The 24,896-nt window shown below is 38.8% G+C and overlaps 1 protein-coding gene across 1 annotated transcript; it reads right to left on the bottom strand.

Annotated features, from left to right (window-relative positions):
* Nucleotides 1–8,718: 8,718 nt before the first annotated feature.
* On the bottom strand, nt 8,719–24,156 carry gnsa (glucosamine (N-acetyl)-6-sulfatase a). Its single transcript, XM_078281688.1, has 14 exons — nt 23,825–24,156; nt 22,846–22,905; nt 22,109–22,315; nt 19,808–19,873; nt 17,065–17,163; nt 15,935–16,102; nt 15,723–15,805; nt 14,808–14,926; nt 13,901–14,004; nt 13,697–13,798; nt 12,744–12,854; nt 12,542–12,652; nt 11,265–11,425; nt 8,719–10,679 (listed from the first exon to the last, which is right to left on the bottom strand). Exons 1-14 carry the CDS (start codon nt 23,990–23,992, stop codon nt 10,613–10,615), a joined length of 1,626 nt encoding a protein of 541 aa, XP_078137814.1. The 5' UTR covers nt 23,993–24,156; the 3' UTR covers nt 8,719–10,612.
* Nucleotides 24,157–24,896: the final 740 nt, after the last annotated feature.

Here is a 24,896-nt window from a genome sequence, read left to right on the forward strand (position 1 = left end):
AGACTGTCTGCACAAAACAACCAGTTTTTAATATGTTGTCGTTGGCTCTGGAGAGTAATTATCTGCATTTTCTGCGGTTTTCTTTCATTCACATTTCATAGGCATACATTTATGGGTTCCAGCCTCTCAAATGTGAGTATTTCCTGGTTTTCTTACACTTTTATGATAGTAAACTGTCAAGGTCTACTTACTTAATTTTTCCGGTGCTTTCAGTGCACTTGTGATATGATTTCTTTGACAGATTGGCTGAACTGTATAACAACAAAACAGCCTACCATATCTATAAAATATATTGCAGATAAAGATATAAAGATAACACTATTTATTTTTTTAGTCTATCAGTCTGGTTTTATGGAGTCCCAAGAGTGCCCCAAAACTTTTAATTAAAGATATTTAATAAGATTATCTTTTTAACAAAACCAGTTTTGTGCATCCCAAAATATTTAGATGTCAGTGAATATAAATTTGACATATCAGCATTAAGTGGTGTAAAAGGACAATTGGAATTATACTCGATACAAGAATATTTATTTACTTTTGTTGTGGTTTTATAAATTGCACATTTAGATGGCAGCTGTTCTGGAGCTTTTGATCATTTTACATGATCTTCATCAGCAAATGGAACTTTAGAAAATCTAGTTTCCAATTTTTTTTCTGAGCACTTGAACTGTAAGTTCTTTGCATCCAAAGCTGAGGTTCAAAGTTCATTCTTGTTCTTGGAAACTTAAGAAAACAAACTTATGTCGTGATCATTTGATATGATCGAAAGCTCCAGAACGGCCACTACTAAATGGGCCTTGTGGTGAGTTTTCTCAGCAGCTCCTAAATTATATATCTGACCTATCCGCTTAAAGTTCCGAGCAGTTTCTAGGCTCTCAAGAACTTCTGTTTTGTGCGATCTGTGTCTAGTTTGAACATCCAGAAACTGTAATGTCAAATGCCAAAGATCTGTGTATAGCTCTTCTGCCATTTATTGATATTGTTTCCAATTATGCTGTTTTTTTTTTGACTATATAGAGAACAGATCAGGTTTATCTCACATGATGAGGTCCTTGTAAGCATCCGAGCTCAGAAACACAAAGTTCACGGTTTGTTTTACACACAAAAAAAAAGGTCACGGGTTTTAATTTCAGACCTGAGCTGCATAATCCAAAATGATTGTCGTGTTTAGAATCGAAAGAAAGGATGAAAAGAAGATGGTTCATAATGATGACACATTCTTTTTTCAATTCACCAATCTGTCTACTCACGATTAAAGTCAATGGAAGCTATATTTTAGTGCAAGATTTAGTTGAAGTTTGGCCTTTGAGCTCAGGTCTGAAAGCTCTGACCGCCGCAGTGCCTTTCTTTAAAGTTTGAAAGAAAAACAAAGCCGTAGGAACAGAGGGTTTCATCACATCTTGCTTTTTGTTGCAGTTATCTCTGCAGGTGAAAGCAGTTAACTTGAGACAGGTTTATTTTTGTCGGTATCTTGTGGTTTCTCTTTAAATCGTTACCAAATGTGGCCTTTCTTTAACACAAGGCAGGCTGCAGCTATTAAAGGTGAAATTAAAACAAAAAAGACTTGTTTTCATGTGGTTTTTTTGTGTGCAGATTTTGCAACTTTTGTTTTCTTCCTATTTTGATTTATTCAGGTTTTTGTGATGTCGCTGCACCTCAGTCTTTTCCTCCTCCAACACTTTTTGTAGTTGAATTAATATACTGTAAACGGAATATTTTATTATATTTGAAAAGAGCTGGAAGATTAGTCTATTTATTTATTAGATATTTGATGACCTAACCTTTCGCTCTGGGAAACTGTGATCTATTTTCTGATATTATATAGACCAAAAACCAATCAGCAGATTAGAGTCTAAAGCTAGAGTCAACGCTGCCTTCAAAGTAAAAGCTCAGACTGACGCTTATGTTTATCCTTTCATGTTTGTGGAGGAGGTTTTGAGGGGGAAAAAAACATACAAATTTGAATTGTAGTCTCAAAAAAAAAAAAAAAAACAGACTTAGTACATTAATTGCAATTTGTTTTGGGAATATGCACCACTAAAGTACATTATCCACTAAGGTTAGTTCTGCATTATCACAAAATATTATGACCCTGTCTCCCCAGTTTAACATATAATTGTAACACCACGGTTTCCTGCAGGGCTTTATAGCTAACCTTTAAAAATTAAATACACTTTAATACAATGAAAAATAGCAGAGGTGCTCTCCCACACAGCAAATGCAATATGAAGCCATGGACCAGAAACACTTTTATTTTGAAGGTCCTCGCCGGATGTTTTGGTATATTCTCTGGTTGTTTTACTCTCTGCTTTCCCTCTCACGGTCATTCACTCAGTCAGTTCTTTTTATCCAGCAGGAGAAAGGAAAAACTCAAGATTAAGAATGTAAGTTTGACACTTAAAATAATTTGAAATGTACGAAGGTTCTTTCTGCGTCGCAAAACTGCGTTCAGAACTCTGTCTATATATATATATGTTGTTATAAACGCAGCGACGTGGTCATATAAATCAATTAAAAATTTGACCAAAACAGATTCCTGCTTCCTTGTCATCGATTTAGCTAGCTCGGGATTTGTCAATGTTGTTATGATGTAATATATGCAGGTTCTAAGGAAAGAAAGTACACATTTTGGAATAATGTTTGGCTGACAGCAAGGTGCCAGGTCGTATCTTTAAACTGGTGCAAAGTAGCCTTAACGTACTTAACTGTTCCTCACTCGTTCCCCACACACATTTTGGGACTAATCTTATTTCCTGTGAACAATGCTACATTTTGTCCACTCTGAGTGACTTTTCAAATGTCATGTTTGTACCTCTGGCTGCTTATTGTCCTCAGTTTATTTTCTGATAGAAGGAAACAAAGAACCAATCTCCAGAGGAATTCATATTTATTTACATGCACATTGTCCTGTATGTTAATGGGTTCACCTTTTGTGTCACCTAACATGCAGTGTTACATATTATAGAGCCTGTGTGAAAACATCTTAAACATGTCAAAGTTCACTTCACCATGTGTGACACAACACTGTTGACTTTTAACTGATTAACGGCAGGCTGTGAACTGCAAAGACATTTTGCATTTTTAAACACTCTTAACGTTTTTTCTATTTAAATTCAGGTAAAATGTGCATGAAATAAGTAGGCCTTATCTCATATATCTAAGTTTTCTTTATTTTGCAAAGTTGAGGTTTAAAGTGAATTGTTTCAGGTACCATGAGTTTATCATAAAGGCTATGTGTTTAGAGTTCAAAGAATGTTAAATACACTTATTTTATTTTTTGTATACTATAGCCTACATTCTTAAATATTTGGGAGTTTATTGGCTTATTTTTGGCCCTTAAAAAAGTATGACGTGTTCCTTAGAGAAGTTCAATCCATTTAAAACAGTAGCTAGCCTAGAAATCTAGACGCCCCCTAGCGGCAGCAAATGTAATTTGCAGCCAGGGTCAGTCTAGCAACTCTCTGTTGGCTTACGAGCTGGAAAAACCAAACTCTAGTCAGGCCAATCACATCGTGTATAGAGTAGGTGGGCGGGCTTATGGCTGCTGCTGCTGGGAACAGCGGTCTTCTGGAAGACTTGGAGTTAAGCTTTTCTTTGAGAAAAGAACAAAGAACGGCACTGAAGTCATTCTTAAAAATGGAAGATGTGTTCAGAGTTTTGCCGACCGGATACGGCAAAAGTTTAATCTGTCAACTAGCTTCGCTACCTTCTTCGTTGCTCTGCCTGGTTGTAGCGCTAAGACAACCGTTTATCCCGCCCCTCTCATTGAGCCCTGTCAATGGTGAGTTCCCAGACCCAACATCTTGATGTGGGTCAGGCTATCAGTCAACATGACTGCCGTCTGAATCTTTAGTATCTAAAAGAGTATGTATAATAAATAAGACAGTTTGTTATTTTGCATTTTCAGAAGCCTAATACTGAGTGAGGAGAAAGCATAAAGAATGCTGACATCACCGGCATGATGACATCATTCACGTGCATATTAAGTGGCCATGCTGGGGGGAGGAGCCGGTTTGTCTCCGGCAGCAGCTACGTTTCCAAAGATTAGTAGCAAACTAATAAACAGTCGGACTACAAACCGACAGCTCTCGTTTTAGCTTGTTGGTAAAACATGGCTATTAGCAGAGTAGCCTGCTGTAGGCTAGTTGTGTTAAACAGCGCGGTGGACGAGAGCAGCAGACGTTAGTTAGCTACCTGGTGTCGGGTTCGCTCCGTGGAATGGATGAGTAGACTGGATGTTTTCTACAGAGATGATGTAGCAGCATGTTCGCAGCTTAAAATGATCCCAAACTTTGTCGTTTTCTCTCGCCTGTCTCTTCTCTTAGACCCTCGCTATTTTCGTCTTCCTTCATTTGTAATCTGGGCCGTCAGTCTTGTGTCCACAGAAGCGTCAACCTGTTGTGCGCTAGTAATAATCCTCCGTGCGGAAACACAGTGAGCCGTACAACCTTAATTACATTGATTTAACAAAGCTTCGAGGTAAAGAATTTTGCTTGGAGGATTTTTTGTAATCGAATTATTCGAGTTATTCGAGGACTCGTTTGAGCCCTACCTATGACCTTTTTTATATTAGCACATAGCTAAACGAACCGTTCCTCCAGACTGAAGGGGCCTCCTCCGGCCCTCGAGGGGCCGCTCGCTGTCAACACCCGGCTGCAGAAGGGCCGCAGGCTGTTTACTGGGAAACTACACGGACCAGAATCCTTCACTGCAGATGAGCAGGGTGAGCATGCTGGATTTTATGTGTGTTATTTAAACTTTGTAGATACTCAATTTTCTATACCTTTTTTATAGCTCTACCAACTGAGCTATCCGGGCGCCCCGCTTCTGGATTTTACGTTTTTAGTAGGCGTTGAACGTTTCAAAGGTTTAAACCTGGATATTTGTGGTTTCAGGTTGGACTCTGTCGCCAATTTATGACCTGAGAGGTGAACTGAGCTACTGTGATCATCTAAAGACTCTTTCAAAAAAGTTAAAACTTCCTGTGGAAACAGAACAAACTTCCATCTGCTCAAAGTGATGTTATGCCGTTTGATGGTATAACAATGGATGTCCTTTTTTAGTGCCAAAGACAGAAATGGTGAGCTCAAACCACATTATATACCCAAAATACTGTGCAGTTAAATGATAGAAATTAAATAAATAAGTGTGATCAATGCACTGGATGTCTGCAGACGAGCACCAGAAGAAACACTGAATCCATCGACCTACTTTCCAACTGAAATAAAACTTGAATAGTCTATTATTCAAATGTTATCTAGTCTATTAATAGTTTGTTTGCAAGTGACATGGCAGCTTAAATTGATTTATCTCGGTCAGTTTGGACTAATCATTATCTAGCCTCGATCTTTAAAATCAACCAACTTTCTCTCTGAGGAATTTTAAATGAATGTTGAAATATAGAATTTAAACTGTAGGAATGTGTACTATTAATACCATAGACTTTAAAATAAATATTTTATATAAAAATGACATTTCAGTGAGACTCCTGAATTACAAATGGGTTGCAAACAGCTGGAATGATATGATTAGTCGTTCTGATTATTAATTAATCATTTAACACTTAATTGTGAGGATTTTCTGCTTTTCTATGATGAAATAATTGTAAACCCCTTCATCTGAAGACCTCTCTTTGGACTCTGACAGGTATTTTTAAACATAGTTCTAACATTTAATGGACTTACAGTGGTGCTCATAAGTGTATGAACCCATGCTAAAGTTGACTAAAAAGAGGAATAAAAAAATCATCTTTTGGAAAATGATTTTAATGCCTTAATTAAAAAAATTGGAAAAATCCACCTTTTAAGGACACCAATTTTCTTTGTTAATGAATAATGTATCGTAAATAAATAAATAAATGTTCTTCCTTAAAATACAGGGGGCATAAGTCAGTACACCCTTATGTTAAATTCCCATAGAGGCAGGCAGATGTTTATTTTTAAAGGCCAGTTATTTCATGGATCCAGGATACTATGCATCATGATAAAGTTCCCTTGGCCTTTGGAATTAAAATAGCCCCCCATCATCACATCCCCTTCACCATACCTAGAGACTGGCATGGTTTTATTTCAGTTAGGCTAATAGCTGGTTTGATTTGCATTGAGAGATGATTTTAAGGAATGTACCCCATGCCAATCTCTAGGTATGGTGAAGGCTATGTGATGATGTGGGGCTATTTTAATGTTTGGTGTCCTTAAAGGTTGGATTTTTCCTATTTTTTTAAATTAAGGCATTAAGATCAATTTCCAAAAGATGATTTTTTTTATTCCTCTTTTTAGTCAACTTCAGCATGGGTTCATAAACTTATGAGCACCACTGTATGAACGATTTATTGAGGCATTGATATCTAAAAAATAATCTGGAGTTGCAAAATGCTTTGTTTTTCTACAGTTTTTGTGTGCCACCGCTTACCTTTTGATTCAGGAGAGGGTTTGCTGATTCCTGATGCAGACAACGAGAGTTCACACGAAATGACCAAAACAGGTGACACATTAAGGTAAGGAAAGCGGATCACATCACTCCAGTTCTGAAGTCTCTACACTGGCTTCCTATGCCCCAAAGAATAGATTTAAAAATTCTTCTGCTGGTTTATAAATCACTAAATGGTTTGGGGCCAAATTACCTTTCGGATCTACTTGTGAACTATGAACAGCAGAGGCCTCTAAGATCATCAGGGACAGGTTTGCTTGTCATCCCCAGAATCAGAACAAAAAAGGGGGAAGCAGCGTTGAGTTTATATGCTCCACATATCTGGAACAAACTTCTGGTAAACTGTAGATGGGCACCTACGCTCAGCTTTTTTAAATCAAGGCTGAAGACCTTTCTTTTCGATACTGCCTTTGTTTAATTTTTATCACTGCACTATATTGTGAATTTTATTCCTGTATTTAATCTTTTTGATTTTGTATGAATCTTTTAATTTTGTATTCATTTTTAACTGTTTTAATGTTTTATGTAAAGCACTTTGAATTGCACCACTGCTGAAATGTGCTATATAAATACAATTGCCTTGCCTTACATGAAGAAGGCTATTATACAGGTTATCCAAACTTTAGAGAAAGTGTGTGTGATGTGACAAAAAGAAAATTAAGTCTCAAATATATTATGTCATGAATGAAATTCTAAAATAACTTTTTAAGGCTTTACATCTGTGAAATCAAGACATGTTAGGGCTTTTCAAAACAGGAAAACAAATGAAATACTGAAATTTATATATAGCTCTTTTCTAAAAACTGATTAAACTAAAATCTGTTTTTTTTGCTTGTTAGGACACATTGTAAGATCAGATTAGTCAAAGAACTTTTAGAAATTGAGCAGACGTTTTTGAGAATCTCTTTATTTGGACAAAAAAACACAAGCCAAAAATACATAAATCGTCAAAAAGTACTCTAAAAATAAAACTAAATGGTTTCAAAAGAAAAGAGCTCTGACAGATCGGAAAGTGCATCAGTGTATTGAAACGAGGAAATATAACGACACGTCGGTCTCAGTGTTCTCACATTAGTTCAGTCCAGAAGAAGGAATGGGAGTTATCTTCCTAAAGTATTATTCCATTTACAGCTACAGCAGCAGTGGAACACAATGCTAAATCATTGATTCACAATGAACAACCAGTTTGTCTGCTTTGCTTGTCAAAGAGAAGATAATTCACAAAATGAACGAACACACAAATACACAAATACACACACACACGAACACACACACAGATTCAGTCTTTTACAACATATGTCATGCAGATGTTATTAAATATTTTCCCTCAAAAGGCTCCTGATCAGGTCTTTGGTTGGATGTTAATCTCTACACACTTAATTTAAAAATTGCCACAAAATACTGGCAGCTTTGATCTAAAATATATCGACAGTTAGAAATCTGAGATTTTAGAGTTCAGTTTTTCAACAGCGACGGAAGGATTAAAGAAATTTAGATTTTTTGTCGTAATGTATTTTATGGCATAAAAAAACCCCAGATGTGATCCAAAAGAAACAATCGCTTCCCTTAAAGGAGGTCACATAAGGAGGTCACATTGAAAAATATATCAAATATGGATATATTATGATTTTATTTGGCCTTTAAATCTTATCACATCCAACTCAAATCCAAATGAGAATTAGGAAAAAAATAAATAAATAAAAAAAATAACTGAAACTGAAACACTGACAATGAAAAAAAGGACTTTTTTTATATTTTGGCAAGAAAATTAATCTCTATATCGAACCAAAGTTTTTCAAATTTCGCTCAGTGAAACGCTACAAAACAAGAAATTATAAGTGAAATATTTGATTTGATGAAGTTGTCAAATCTTCCTCCTCGACATAAAAATGCATGTTTCTGTTCATTTAAAGTGACGGTTAGTGACTTAAATAAACGCATAAGCAAGTTTGAAATGTTCAACGCGTGATGGAATAAAATCCAAACAGGGAATCAAGACAAAAAGTGGCGATTAATTTGAACTTTGTAAATGAAAAAAAAAAGGTGCTTTAACACTGCTCACAGCCGAGACAAATCAATGAAATATTTTACGTCTGATGCTGGAAACACCCTTGGAGACATTTAACATGTCAGTAATGAGCCGTTATATCAAGTTTGTAAATTTAACGTGGACGGAGGCTTTCACTGATGCCACTAACAGTTCGTCAAATTTAGACTATACAATTTTATACTATTCTTATAGTCACAAAAGTTACTTTTTACTCAACGTTTTCTGATACACTTGAATACTTTGCCAATGCTCACTAAAGATCTGACCAATCTTAAGTCTGTAATTCCTGTTTCTGTTTGTTAAATGTTCAGTCATGATTATTCTGTCCATCTGATTTATTGTGACAACCATAATCTTAAAGCCACCACGCACCATGTGTTGGCTGCTCCCAGTGTCTAATAACTCGGTAATTTTGTTCATGATATGTTGTTGACTGTGGAAGTGACAGCTGGGGGGAGGGGGGGGTGGAGAGATGTTGGCCTTGGTCTCTGTCAGCAGGCATTCATGTCTGACGTTTTCTGTTGGACTGCCTGTTTAGAAAGTTCCTGCAGGTGGCGCTCTTTACGACCCAGTTCTTTTATTTTACATTTTTTTATCCAGATCACATGACACATCTGTCCTGTGACTCTGAAGCCAATGTGCCAGATGAATTCAAGCGTGCGTGTCCTTCTCCGGCGGACTGTCACAGGTCAGAGTCACAGGTCACCCTTTTTTTATCGTTGTGTTTTGTTCATTATCACACTACAGATATATGCAGTTTACAGGCTGTGATCGCTCTGTGATCAATATTTATTTTATTACCCGCATCAAAAGCGTGACGTCACGTCCTTTGTCAGGTCATGTGACCGTACCTTTACTGATGGTTTCTGTCACACGGTTTGTTCAAGTGTTCATTTTTCTGATAAGTTTGTTTTTTATTAGTTATTTGATGCTATAAAAACGGGGTGAAACGACAGGATTGACAGCTGTGATAGACCGCGATTGGTCGGGCGGCTGTGTGATCTGTTTAATGTTTTATGTAAAGCACTTTGGATTGCACCACTGCTGAAATGTGCTATACAAATAAAATTGCCTTGCCTTGCCTTACATGAATATTATACAGGTGATACTGCGGCTTCACCGCCCGATCACTACTGCGCAGACTCTGGCTCCAAATGACGTCACCAGCGCAAGACGGCAGCGCCCGTATCCGGGATATTTTGGCTTCATTTCTGTACCGTGGTAGGCGGTGGAGACTTTTTATATGCAGTCTATGATTAGGCCATACACAGTCGAGGGATAATCAATGTCAAATGCATATGCTAATTTTGAGTTATTTAGTAAAAATGCCCAAAACAAAAAGATTCTCACAACTGAGAAACAGTTTTTCTACATTTACCACTGATGTTCTTTCACTGTTAAAAAATAAATGTGAACTTGTGATGGACAATAGAAGAAATAGTGAACTGCTTGATCAATAATGGAAATAATCTCTAAAAAGTTTCTTGTCAGCGTGTCACAATAAATGTTAATAACAAAACAAAAAAAAGGTTATACACGGAAATTGCTCAGATTAATCACTTTCTCTGAAATGAAATTTTCCACCTTCTGACAAATTCTTGAGGACCATCCGAACGCACCAGCAGGCAACCTGTACAGTATTCAGACGAGTAAAAATAAAAAAATGCTTGTGTGACCTGGTCACTGTTTTGGATCATTGATATGATTTTCTCAACAGAGAGTAAAAAAACAGACTTGGATTTATAAGAACTGGGTCAAATATTTGTTTGCAGAATTTTAAATTGATACGACTGACAGAGCAGTCACAATATTGCTTACAAGAAAACAGGAATTAATGGCTTGCGAGTGTAAATCCATCCCTGAATAATTTCCCTGCACACCTACTGACAAACTCACTAAACGGCAGCCCAATCTGGAACCTTAAAAAGGTGGGTTCTGCACCCAGAGAGGCCTCCGTCTCTATGGCAACCCCCCCCTCCCTCCTCCCCCATGATCCCTTCTCCATCCATCTACAAAGAGACTGGCTCAGGAGGCCTGAAAACAAGGCTACAATAGCAGGAAAGGCTGAATATATTAAAATACAATACAGCCCTTCTCTTCCTCCGTCTTCTCTCTCCGTCCTTCTTACTTCATCTACTGTCGGAGTCTGCTGAGCCGCCAGTTGTGGCTCGTAAACATCTGTCGTGGGTCAAATTTATACCTGCGAAAATACAGGACAGAGCTTGTGTTAGTTCGGCTGTTTTTAAGTACTGCGGAAGTCCAGTAAAGTGGATTTAACATGAATTTGTGCCATAGAACAAATAATATATTTACAAGAATAGTTTTTAAGATGTTTCCAGGAAAGAACTACAGTATGTAATTTCATACAAATGATTTGGATAATAGACAGTAATAAAGTACACTTCCAATTATTATTTTTTTTTTTAAATAAATAAAATTGATATATAATTTTTTTATTAGTGCATACATGTGAGGTGTGGAGAAATAAAGTTCCCAATAATAAATGAATAACTAATGTTTACATGGGTTTAAATGGAGCTTTTCTTTCAAGAACATTTCTTTTCCCCTATAATTAGTTCAAATCTTTCATGGAAATTTAATTATTACTCCGAAATTATGGACCTGTAAAATAAAAAATAAAATGTGTGTATCTCTGTAATTAGAATAAACACTAAATTCAGTTTTTAAATATTAAACAGGAACAATTCAGATTTAAAACGTCAGATTTGAATAAAAAATAAAATGTGGATTTTAAAAACACCTAACACAAGCACGCTGAACAGACCTTGGATCGTACACACCGGGTGTCCGACATGACTGTCCGGAGCAGGACTGCAGCATCATCAACCGGTGGTTCATCTTCTCCAGGACTTCCTGGTCGATGGTCTTTGCGATGTTGGTCAGCTGGTAGGGGTCTGCTGTCACATTGTAGACTTCTACAAACACCTACAGGGGGCGAACATCCACAAACAATGTCACTGTCAAAGTGTACGCCTCAAGAAACTACGGCACAGATGCATTCGACCACCAGATGGCGCCAAATTAAGGACTCTTCACATATACATCGTGGCTTGAAAGGGTAACTTATATATATATTTTTTTAACCTGGACTCTTTTTGTTCCTATGTTTTGTGTCTAGGTGACTGATGGGACGAACAATCTTTGACATTGGTTCAGTATTAAGCGAGATCGCTGCAGTCGGCAGCAGCAAAACAAGCTACAATGTAAGTTAATAGGGCAATTGTGCAGCTTGTATTTATGTCCACAAAAGTGCTTGTTTTGCCATTGACAGGCTCAGATTATTATTTTAAGTGTCTGACAACATAATGGAATTTTTTTAAACATAAAAACATCAGCAAAATTGCGTTCACTAAAGCCACCAGACTCCATGTAAATAAACAGTTATTTTAGCATTGTAAAATACACTTCATTCAATGTCGACAGAAAATAAATACAACTATGAAAAGCCGTTTTGGGTCATCTTTCCACTTTTCCAACCATTACATCTCTGGTTTTGGTTGAAATAAACAGATAGTTTACCGATTTACATGTGAAAATATGTTGGCTCTAAACATGCTAAAAGTATTGTTTTTTAAATGGAGTCTGGTGGGTTTAGCGCTAGTGATGTCAGAGCAGTTTCTGGGTAAACAAAAATGTCCTAAAGAGGTTTTAAAATGGCCTATATCTGTTGGGAACATTTCCATAATGTTGTCAGTCCTTAGAGTAATAATCTGAGCCTTTCAGTGGCACAAACAGCATTTTAGTGGACGAAATTGACAATGCACATTTGCCCCATAGGGTTACATTGCCTGTGGCTGCTGGTCACAGCATTCACACTTAATACTGGACCAATTTCAAAGATGGTTATTCCCATCACTCACTTACACACAAAAACATAGGAAAATAGGGTCCAGGATGAAACCCCCCCCCCGAAATTACCCTTTAAGTAACATAATTCCAGCACATTGAAACATACATTGTTTTGTATACTTCTTAATCTTTTTAAGGTCAAAACTAATAATAAGATGCTACAAAACGAACACTGCCAGAGGAAAAACAAACCTCATTATCGTCGAACTCGCAGTACTGCAGGTTGGCAGACGGGGCAACTGTGCGCACACACGCGTAGGTGTTGTTGTATGAGTCCTCACACACACAGTCTGGGAAACACTCCTGGAGAAAGAGGGCAGATGGAAGAATGGCATATAAGGTTTTTCTGCTGATTCTTGCCCTCCACAGATAATATTAAGGTTTCGTCTCGTACCGACACTCCTGGTCCCAGCAGAGGGCAGGCCGGGTCCGTCACGTTGCTTCCCTCTCCTTCATACTCCACCAGGATGTCAGTTCTCCAGCTGCTGCTGTTCATCTTCCCCTCCTAGAGATAGAGATAGAGATAGAGAGAGAATTTAAGCACTGCAACCTTACCATTTTTATTTTTAGTTCATCTTAAAAACACTTGTATTTGTGTATAGATTTATGGAGGACTAAAGCTGCCATTATAATAAATAAATGACTCAATACATTTTTTTAAATACATTTTATTTATCTTTCTATTTCTGTGCATATTTAGTTTAAAATTAACCTGCACATGCATTTGATAATTAAGGCTTTTATTTCTACATTTCTTTCTTTATTAATTTATTTGAGTCATTTATTTGTGTATTTATTATTTATAATGTCAGCTTTAATCTTTAGTTTTACAAATATTGGGGTGAAAACCAGTTTAAACAATCGGCTCCTTTTTTTAAAAAAACAAAAGGATTTTTGTAGTCCGGTTGTCAGATTTAACTGCCATTTTGTTCTCACTTCAAAATGCATATTTATTAATGTTTAATAACACTGAAATATAAAAAAGAAAAAGCGGAAATGTGGGCGGCGATTTAGACGAAATTTCAGTAAAAAACAAAAACAAAAAACGATGAGCCTTAAATATTGTAGAGTTAAGAAAATAACATTAATACAGCTATTAATAAACGAGGCGTTATATCAAATGACTTATGATCCATTTTTCAGCTCTTACTTATTCAGAAACTAATTTTGGTGAGGATACATTTGGAGAAAGGTACTGTACATATTAATATGAACCTTTTGTCCAAATAAATGAAGTGAAAGTGCCGGCTGGCAGTGTGATGCTACATCTCTCTTTCTTTATGATTGACAGTCGGTCTTGTATTAATCAGACGCTGAAAAAGAAAACCATCAGCTGAGTGATCTCACCATAACGGGCAGGAAGGACATGCCGTCCATCTGCGTCTTGTTGACGTTGTAGCCGGCGATGTCCAGGATGGTTGGACCGAGGTCGACGTTGGACACCAGCATCTGACAACAACACCAGTTTGTTTAGTCCAGTTCAACAGATACTGCAGGGAGACACTGAGCGGAGGAAACACAAATGGACATAACACAGGTGTGTGTTTGTACCTGGCTGGTCTGGTTGGGCTTGATGTTTGGTCCTCTGACCATGAGAGGAACTCTGATGTCAAACTCGTAGAGCTGCCTCTTATCCAGAGGAAGAGAGAACTGACCTGAAAGAGAAAGAAAACAAACAAAATAAACAAAATTAAAAATGTTCTGTTTTTGGTAAAAAATGACCGATAAGTAATGCTAAAAATGCCTGGATCCTTCCTTTCTTTCCAATTTTCTCCTAACTTTATTTAATTCAGATGTGTTAACGAGATTTCGATAAAAAGACAAACCGTCCTCTCCTCGACAGCAGCAGTGGCGGGAGGACTATTTTGAAACTAATGGTATTCCTACTTTTACTTAAGTTAAAGAGGTGCGATGCAGTTTTGGCCATTTCTTCGCTGTTTTCTTGCTTTTTGCTGGCAGGTTTCTCTATAGAGCTCCCCCTACAGCTTCAGAATAGATATTTGGCAGCTCCTATGTTTACTTGTGTCTGAGTCCTCGTTCAGTCAGTCTGCCGTTTCCTCTCTCTGTTCGCTTTCACAACGCTTTCTGCTTCTTTTATGCCGGCTCAGCCATGACGATAGCGTGAAAAACTCCATCGCTACCTTGTTCTTATAGCTAGCCGGTTCCTGGATGGGCGTATGTGAGCAGTGCCGTGATGCAATTCGTTACATCGCGAGACCTGATATCACGCGATACTTACTGACGCTGACTTCCTGACGCGGCTCGCCGGCCAAAAGTTGCAAGGGTGGTTTTTCCGCTCAAAGGGGCTAGGGGGAAGCAAGACGACCACCATTCAACTCGAAAAAATTCATATAACCATTCCAATGACTCCGAAGCTGTTCAGTTAAGGTAAATTAAGCTAAAAAAACTGCATAGTTCCCCTTTAAAAGGGTGGGTGTGTGTGTGTGTGTGTATATACCTGTGTGGTAGCCGTTGTCAGAGGTAAAGAAGATGTACGTATTGTCCAGTTCAACGCTGACCTCCAACCTCTTCACTATTTTCTCCACCAGGTCGTCCACTGACAGCAACGTTCGCCACCTACAGGCCAGAGTGAGCAACAAGAAACCTGCAGTGAAACCAAAACTCAGGAACAAATTTGGCCGCAAAATATATGGAAACATAGCAAAACTACTGAAATAATAAGAAGAATAAGAAGACAAGAGGAGGGGAGAAATGACAGGAACGGGGTGATAATAAAGCGTGATTTATGGCTCTGCGGAGGCTCCACGCAGCGCTCTCACCGTAGCCGACGTAAGTGGCCTGATGTTTATACTTGTGCGAGCCGGCGTGTGGGGGGTGGGTGATAGAGCGAGGGAGAAAGTGAGAGAGTGAAGGTGATTAGCTTCGGAGCGACTCTAGAGTCATAGTAGAGCTGGGCAATATTTCAATATTATATCGAGATCGTGATATGAGACTAGATATCGTCTTAGATTTTGAAGAATTTTAATATCGTTACATGGTAAGTTTAGTCTTTTCCTGGTTTCAAAGGTTGCATTACAGTAAAGTGGTGTCATTTTCTGAATTTACCAGACTGTTCTATTATATCACCCAGCCCTAAGTCATAGTGAGAGAAACAAAGTGTCTCCCCTGTGCTTTCTGACCAAGGTGGGAAATCTGTAGCAGGGAAAGTAACCCTCTCCTTGATTTCATGTTTATGGAGAAAGAGAACCAGGGAATGAGTCGGGGGGGAAATGCAACGCTACCAAGCCACTGCCGAGCTTTACGCTTCACGAGCTTTAGCTTAAGGAAGAGGATGAATGATGCAAAGACAAATACAGAGCAGCTGTGGAAGACAAAGAGAGAAAGAGGAAGTCACGAAGCAGCAAAGACTGACCGTTTCCTGAAAGCATCATCCAGAAACTGAACAGAAGAGTTGGACATGGGGGTTTTAGCCTGTCTGATCAACCAGTGTTTGTCCTAAAGAGAGATTGAAAGAAAACAAAAAGGGATGCAGGATGCATTAAATTGCAATATCTTTTAGCATCCTGACAAGACCACCTGTTCATAGGGGATAAATAAAAAAAAAAGTCCCAGGAGAAGCCGTACCTTGCCGTGGACGTTGAAGTTGGGGTCTCTGGGAGCCTTGGTGTCATTGAAGCTGTTCTGGTACTGAGGAGCCGCTGTCCAAGGGGAGTGGGGGGCCGGAATGGACACCATCATGAAGAACGGCTGGTAGTTGGATTTATACTGGAGGAAGTCCAGAGACCTGTTGGCCTGAGAGAGAGAGAGAGAGAGAGAGAGAGAGAGAGAGAGAGAGAGAGAGAGAGAGAGAGAGAGAGAGAGAGAGAGAGAGGGAGAGAGAGAGAGAGAAAAAAGCATACATTACTTCTAGTTACTTAAAAAGTAGTCTTGCATTGCCAGACCTATCTCCACAGCGCTGTGGAGTAAGGTCTGGCTACACCACACATACTGTATATTCTAGGATAGGAGAAAAAAATGCTCCGTTTGCATTTCTTTAAACCAATCACAATCGTCTTGGGCGGCACAAAGCTCCGGACGCAGCGACAGTCGCTCTGCAAATTAGTCTCGGGGAAGGAACTTATTTTGGTGGAACATTTGCACCTCGCAAAAGAAAACGCCACATCAAAAATATTAAATGAAGTTAACTGCATTTGCTCTTACCAGTGTGTTGCCGTGTGTCCACAGCAATCCCACTAATCGGTCCCAAAACATCCCAGTTGGATAGTAAATGACGTAAACATATTCTTTGTAAATCTTTGGAATCATTCCGGGAAAACGCAGGCCTGCTTTATTGCATGATCCAAATTTTCTTTAAGACTTGCTATTTTCAGAGTGTAGCTTGCTAGCTCGAAGTTTGTTATCTCCCGTAGCGAAGGGATTTTGAGAACAGCATCGCACAGAGAGCGGTAGTTGAGAGGCAAAGCCTGACATCCGGCGCCTGGAAACGTACTTCCGTTGATCCAGACTTATAACAAAGACAATATAACAAATTACTTAAAAAGTAATTTGTTATATTAAAAGTTCTTTTAAAAACCCAAAATGTTTTCTAGATAAGTCAATTTCATTTATATCCAAATAGGCTTTGTATTACCTTTATCTTTTAGTTATTGGTTAATATGACAAAGTCCCAATTTAACATTTTCAGCCAACACCTATTAAAAGGACATAATATAAAAGGTAAAGTGAGTGATTGTAACATTTCTCAGTTGTCTCACCAGGACGTCTGTCAGGTAGTCTTTGCTGTAGTCTGCTCCGTGTTCCTCAGGCTTTCCATTCACTGACAGAGTGTAGTTGTAGTATTTAGAGTTCTTCTCCTGGAAAACAAACTTTTATGAAATACTCCGTATTGCTTCCGTCTCATTTTGTAGTAGACATGTCTCCCCCTTCATTTGGACAGATCATAGATGCAGAATAAGAACAAATATAATGTCAAAAGGCTTTTAGGTGGTCAGCACTTATAGCCTTGCACCTCGCTGGGTGTAGCAACTTTGATTTGTACATTTTTGCAGGTTACATTACAACGTTAATTTCAAAATAATCACAGTCAAATTTACTGACACGTGATCCAAAACTCTCTAAATGTCATGATGCAATCAGACACTAGAGCTGAGAGGGAGCTGAAGTAGGAGTAGGCGGTAAACATTGGCGATTTTAGCGATTTAATATCCTGTGTGTCTGTAGCCGATGCCATGCACCTGTAACCCAGTCAAGGAAAGGGTTAACAGAAACGTAGTGTTGGCCAATCGGAGGAGGTTGTGCCAGACTCCCGCCTTTGGCTGAGTCTCTATCTGATCTGTCAGAGGGAGAGCAGAAGTGCGTTTGTGAAGTGTAACGTTGGTCGTCCCCAGAGAAGAAGTTGGTCATTTCATGGCGCAGATTAGAACCCAAATTGAAACGTAAACTAAAATTGCTGAATGTTAGAACAGTGTGTCAAATTGGTCGTTATTACTGTGACTTATAAAGTGTCAGGTTTAGTTCCATCATAGTATTAATAGTGTCAAAAAACGCTGACGTTGTTGATCAGTAGCTAGCTCAGAGATTATCGGCTAATGAAATTACTGATTTAGCAGGGTTTTTTTTTGCATGGCACTGTATCCGTGTCACTTTCTCATTAGGGGCTGAGCCCCCCTAAAGGTCTGATCCTAGAAACACCCCTGGCTGTAAGAAGGTGGATGTATTGCCTTACCAGCAATATAGAAGTGTCTGCAGAAAAACATGAAGTGCATGGCTCTCTCTGTGTTATGATAAGCTGTCAGGTCATGAGACCAGTTCTCCTTCCATCTGTGTTTGTTCAGTATCGGTGAAGATAAACTAGACTAGACTGCAGTCGTGTTACGGGCATGACCCCTGTTTTCATGACTTCTGTAAACCGGTTAGAGGGGTAAAGGCGATCTAATCTTGGCCTATTTATTAGTCTGGCTCCTTCTGCAGAGAGCTCCCAGTCACAGGACGACATGAACTGAACTCCGCGACACTGACGCACAAAAATAAACTTCCCACAGAGATGTTAGTGAGCTAAAACCTCCTCTTCAAACAATTGTGTACAAGTGGTGGGTTAAATCCTACTGACATTTTTGCTTTTCATATCCAGTAATAATATAATTTTCCTCCCAGACTTTTATTTTCTTAAGGCAAGACACAACTTATGGATACCACCATGAAACTTCCCCCAGTTGATAACTTACATTAAGACAATTATTTTTTGTATGACAAGTTTTCTCAAATTTCAACATATTTGTTTCATTTATTTGACGTATTGGAGACAGAGGTTTTTACTGAGGGAATTTAGTAAAATAAACACCTAAATGTGTATTTTGGTTGGTTTTCTTTCCACTAGTCTGAAAGAAGCCGTGTTAAGGTCGTGACACACCAACCAGACGGCCGAACCTCGGCAGAAAAGGCAGTTGGTCTGATCAGTCTCCCCGAGTTGGTCAAAAAAGTGCCTCGGAACACACCGAAGCGACGAGACGTAATACGTCTCCATAACAGCAGGCGGCGCTAATCTGTATTGTCGCCCAAAAATGAAAACCGGCAGCTGATTGGATGAACACGTCACGTGGGTCTGGTTTCTCTGGAAATTCAAAGCCAGACTATCATGGCGGCTCGTTCGGTATACGATCTCATATTTTACTAAAATAGTTCACCGAAACGTGTTTCTGAAAAACATTTTAAGCGAGAAATAGGCCATGCAGTTGCTGAATCTGTCTTCATTTCAGATCGACAAAGGTCAGTTTAAAAGATTTGTCAGATTTTGAGAAACTCTAGTCACGCTCAATCCCGCTGCTCGTTTCCGGGTGAGCACTCTACCAATCAGATTGGTCATTTGAGTCCAACTGCTGGCAGTGCCCACCTTCCGACTCAACATGTCAAATCGGCCAAAATGAAGGCTGACGGCCCCTCGGACGGACGACGGCACGGAACACACCAAACAGACTCGAGTCACTGACCTCGCCAGACTGTCCAACGGCCGATTATCGGCTTGGTGTGTCTCGGGCTTTATGGCAGCAAAAGGGCTCAAAATTGACCAGTGCATGACAAACCACTGTTTTTGCCTGTAGTGTCATAAAACCTCTTACACAACCTTTAGTTTATCATGGCAAACTAAAACTGTCCACTGGCGGCCAGGATGACGATTAGAAGAGGAAAGGTTAATGGTCTCCCACAGATAACTAGTGGAGTATGGATACATCCTAATAAGAGACCAAACCTAACAGTCTGACTCTGGAGGAGCAATATCTGGGAGTATTTTGTGCATTGTTGCTTTAGCTCCATGTAAACACCATAAAAAGCGAAAGAACTTCATATTATTGTGATGTTTGGAGCAATTTGAATCAGTAAGAGGTACAGTTTAATGGCCAAAAGGCTTAATTCTGTCCAAAACTGCACTAAAGCTGACAGACAGGAAGGAGCCTCAGAGGAAATTTGTGGCTGAAAGGTCAAAAATGGTTTCAGTCTTACCAGTCCGACCCAGTAGTTCCAGCCTGGAGGAACGTGCGCCACTCCACCAGCCTCTGGGTGTCCGTACTGAAATACACAGACAGTAAAATGTGTATTTGTTTAATGACATGTACACACGAAACTGTATAAGCTTTGTCAATTGGCACTACTAAAAAATGGTACAAACAATATATAACAAAATCAAAGTAAGAAAACTATAAACTGGATAAATTCAAAGTCAGTAAATGAGTTATTATAATTCATCCTGACGGGAGCATGAATGTCACGAATGTGAACCAGATGGTGACGCTACAGGAAACGTCAGAGGATCATCGAAGTCATTAGGGGTCATCGTCTGGGAGCTATTAATGTCTGTACAAAAGTGTGTGCCAGTCTGTCTCGAAATTGTTGAGATATTTTACTGGATAAGTGAAAACTTTGACCCGTTAGTGGCGCTCCATGTAAAGTCAGGGGATCACCAAAGTCGGTAGGATTCATCCTCTGAGACAGATTTCTTTACTTGAATTTGGTTTATCACGTCAGTCTTGTTATGTATAACATGTTGTATTATTGCATGTTATGCACCTTTTATTTCTTTAATCTGTATTGAGGCAGATCTGCCTCGACTGGAAAGCACTTTGGCTCAACCTCTGTTTTAAATGTGCTATATAAATTAACATGACTTGACAAATGAATGAGGCACCGCATTTCATAGCAATCCATCCGATAGTTGAGACATACTGACAGAAATTGCCCTCCCTTGAGCCATGCTCTGCTCACCACTAGTGTTCACGCTAAGGGACAAAGTGTGTTTAAGCAAAGTTGACATTGCTTAACTTTAAAGGGGTCACAAGTGAAAACGGTTAGGAAACACTTGAGATACAGGGAGGGAGAAGGGGAAGTGGGAAAACAGGGTTAAGCATCATTTGTTTGCTATTTAGGTGACGAGTATGTCCCGGTTCCCCATTTAACCATCTGTTTATCACAAGTGTAGATGCAACTTTGACAGATGGACTTTATCCCAACATGAAATCGCATGACAGAAGATCTTGTGACTGTGTTACACTGTTTACAATCACCTGAAAATCCCTGAAGTCAATTTCCAATTGGAGGTGTTACAGAAATACTGCACAGATCAGCTCTCTGTTCATGCATTTAAAAAAAAAAAAACCATTTAGTTTGATGACAAATTGACAATTAGTTGACAACTATTCAACAAGACCTGGCAAATGGATGATGGGTAATCACTGTTCCTTCACCGTTTCCCATATTTTTGGACTAAGCCCGCTGTACACACTGATAAACACAGGCAGATTAATGAATAACAGGAAGTCAATCTGCTTTGATGTGCAATTAGCAGATGTAAACATACCTAAACCAGTATGGGAAATGTCTTTACACTTCCTTCATTCTTTAGATAAATGCAGGTTTTTTCATCTTGAACAATTAAAAGTAGTTTATTTAAAACGTCAGAATTTGAACTGGAGTGAGAGTCCTTCCTAGACTGGGTAAACCCAGCCCGATCTGCCGGCGATTTGATTTCTCCCTGCAGCTCAGGCTGGAAACCTGTACGTTTATCTATCCTACTTCAGTTACAAATTTGTGGGAACCAATCACAAACTGGCTTATCCACCTATTGCTGGGTTTAACACGATGACGATAGAGAAGAGACGGCAAGCAGCTTTTTGTTTACATTCAACATGGCGGCCACCGAAGCGCAGCAACCCGTTGATGCCGCTGTCGCTGCTGTTTTAAAAGATTTCAAAGGCAAGTTTTCTCTGAAAACGGAACAGAAACTTTCCCTGGAACAATTCCTACAAAAGAAGGATGTGTTTGCCTTACTACTGATCAGCTTTGGTAAAAGCCTGATTTACCAGCTAGCCTCGCTGGTGGGCAGAAGAATGGAGCTCAGCTCAAATCCCGTTGTCACGGTCGTGTCACCGTTGGTTGAAGGATTATCCAATTGCGCGCAGAGTCATTTGAACTATGCCCGTTGATTACGCCTCTTGTGCAGTAGAAAATACAGAGCAGACTCCCCAGACTAATGTTCAATCTTAAAAGATTGAGCTTGGTCTGGTGATAGCCAGCCAGTCTCTCAGAGAGAGAGAGAGAGGTGGAGAAGAGAGGTGCAGAGGACTACTTTTCTCTCAGACCACTTGAATTACAATATGCTGATACCAAAAATAAAGTGTCTACCACAACTTTAAAACAATTCAGCATGCATAATAGAATGCCTTGATGCAATTCAAATTCATGTATTATCACGTGCACCCATTATGTTGTTACATCAAACACAAAAGTATGAAGTTCTGTGGTCTCTACCTGGTTAAGGTATTTCCCAGCGAAGAAGGTCTGGTAGCCGGCGTACGTCTTCAGGAGTGCGGGGAAAGTGTACGCTTCCTCGCTCTTCTGCCAGACTTTGCTGCTGCAGTTTCCCTCTAAGGTGTTGTTGATGACATGGTGGTTGTGGGGGTATTTCCCTGTCAGGATGCTGGCTCGACTCGGGCAGCACAGCGGGCTGGCGACAAACTGAGAGGGATGATGGTGGAAAATGGCTCTGTGCAAATATCTTCTTTTCCAGCCACTTAGGGTTAGTTTGAATTCACCAAAGTCACACAATAACAAAAAACAAAAGTAACCAATCGAGGCAGCGGTAGACCAGCAACTCCCGTGTTCTGCGAGGTAAAATTACTGTTTTTATCAAAGGAGTCTGGTGGATTTGAAGACAGCAAAGATAGTGGTGAAGATATTCTAAATATAGCGTACACTTAAACATATACATATATATATATATATATATATATATATATATATATATATATATTTTGTTTATATGTTTAGCTGCCCTTGCCACAGCAGTACATTGCTTAGCTTCCGTGTCGGTAGTCCTGCCTGCTTCTCCAAACTGGGGGGCGTGCCGACCGCCATCTACTGTAGCTGACACACTACTGACTATGGAGAAGTAGCTCATACAACCCCACTTCAAAAGATCCAAACTGTCCCTTTAATGATCCCCGATGAGACATAATAATGACAATAATGCTGTTGATTATACTTACTGCGTTTGTGAATGCTATTCCTGCATCACCAATTAGTTTTTTCGTCTTGGTGAGTGGACTCTGGAAGGAAAAGAGGTGTCATGTGATCAAATCAAGATGTAGTGATGAGGCTGCAGCTCTGTCTTACTGCCTTCATGACTAAGCTCGTTCTTTACGAAGAAAGCCAACTGCATCAGGAGCTAACATGGATTGTAATGCTCTGTCCTATATATATATATATATATATATATATATATATATATAGTTATATATAGTTATATAGTTATATGAATTATACCTACAGTATGTTATATTTGGCATCAATCAAAGGGCATACTATTTTACAAAAAAATATATTTTACATTTCTCATTAACATCCTTCACAGCTCCTTACAACAGATTGCACAACCAATACTTTTACTTTTGATACTTTAACTACATTAAGTATATTTTGCTGATAATATTTTTTACTTAAGTTTTGTTACGTTATGTAAAGTTTTGAATGCATGACTTACTTGTAGTGGGGGTATTTTCACCGTGTGGTTGCAATATTTTTACTTAAGTAAATGATCTAAAAACTTCTTTACCAATGTAAAAGACATGTCAACCAATTTTAGAGTGACAGCAGTTTCAATCTTTAGATAGTTGGATCACATATTATTATGCCACTAAATTGCCTGTTTTTTTGTAATGGGATACGGATACTGAGGGGTTTAAAGAGGAGGGAGGGTGTTTGCTAAAAACGGTGGGAGCAGATAAGTGATAAGACTGCTGACTCTGTGAAATGCCTAAATGATGTGTCCAACCAGGAGGAATGCGAGCAGTCAGCCTAGACTAAAACTGGACCAGACTGGACTAAAACTAAATGTCAAGTTTACATTAATGAAATCACATATTTCGTGCCCAAGTCATAACCACGAATAAGCTGCAAAAACAAAGTCACGACTACCTAATAAAAAAACTTAGCCTATTTATTAAAAATAAAAAAAAACGTGCTCACCAGACCCCCGATAGCGATGTCCAAGTCGTCGGTGAGGATCAAAACAATGTTCGGTCTCCGGGATGATTTAGCAAACACACCGCTGCTCAGGTTGCTCCACAGAGTGACGCAGATTAGCAGACAATTCAATAAGACCAGCGGAAAAGAGCGATTTGAACTCATTTTCATAAGTGAATAACAAACTACTGAAGCCGTCCGTCTCTTCCTTCAGCTCTGTGCTTTATACGAGCGTGAAATGTTGTTACTGAGTCCTCTCCGGAGAAAAAAAACAAGACAGACTCGCCCCTGTTTCTATTTGACACAACACTTCCTTGTGTCCCGGTCATGTGCTGCTGGGCTACGGAAGCCCGAGTCAGCTGATTTGAAGACCCCCCCCCCCAAAGCATGACTAATGTATAAATAACTGCTGTTTGTTTTATGTTTTCTTACTGCGTTGCTGAATATTATTATTCTGTTTTTCATTTAGAAAATATAAAAACCCTTCCACCACCAAAAGCCATAGAAATAGAGATTGGTTATTTACAGTAGTGGAAGACGTAATACCACAGTGTAAAAATGTAAAAACAAGTCCTGCTAAAATATACTTAATATTACTTACTTAAGTAAAAGTACAAAATGATCAGCATCACCAAAAGTAAAAGTACTCCTAATGCAGAATGGCCCATTTTAGAATAATATTATTATACTATTGAAATTATATTGATGCATTATAATGTGTTCATCACTTTAATGTTGCAGCTGGTAAATACACTGTTGGGTAGCTTAACCTATATTAATATATAATATTTATTGGTTGATGTAGCCTATATTTCTTTATTAAAAAATGAATGTGCAAAGTATTTAAAGCTGTCAAATAAATGCAGTGGTTGTGGTTTACTTGAGTAGTTCCATTTTCTGCTACTTTATAGGCTACTTGTACTTCCACTAGGCTACATTGATTTCATTACTTTAGTTGCTTTGAAGATTTCAGTTCAATAATACAAAATATAATCAACAATTGATGATGAAGTGTAAAATGTAAAATAAAATCTCCTGAGCCTAAGAGTGGAAGTTTCTTGTCATATTTATGTTA

Source organism: Sander vitreus, chromosome 23, assembly GCF_031162955.1.
Source record: "Sander vitreus isolate 19-12246 chromosome 23, sanVit1, whole genome shotgun sequence".
Taxonomy (NCBI): domain Eukaryota; kingdom Metazoa; phylum Chordata; class Actinopteri; order Perciformes; family Percidae; genus Sander; species Sander vitreus.

What these genes read in the sequence shown, in the direction of transcription:
- gnsa (XM_078281688.1), bottom strand. Translation starts at nt 23,992, where the DNA reads ATGAAAATGAGTTCAAATCGCTCTTTTCCGCTGGTCTTATTGAATTGT. An exon ending in ACATCGCTATCGGGGGTCTG is followed by an intron (nt 22,906 to 23,824) that starts GTGAGCACGTTT and finishes TTTTCCTTCCAG; the next exon opens with AGTCCACTCACCAAGACGAA. An exon ending in GATGATGCTTTCAGGAAACG is followed by an intron (nt 14,927 to 15,722) that starts GTCAGTCTTTGC and finishes TCTGGCCTGTAG; the next exon opens with GTGGCGAACGTTGCTGTCAG.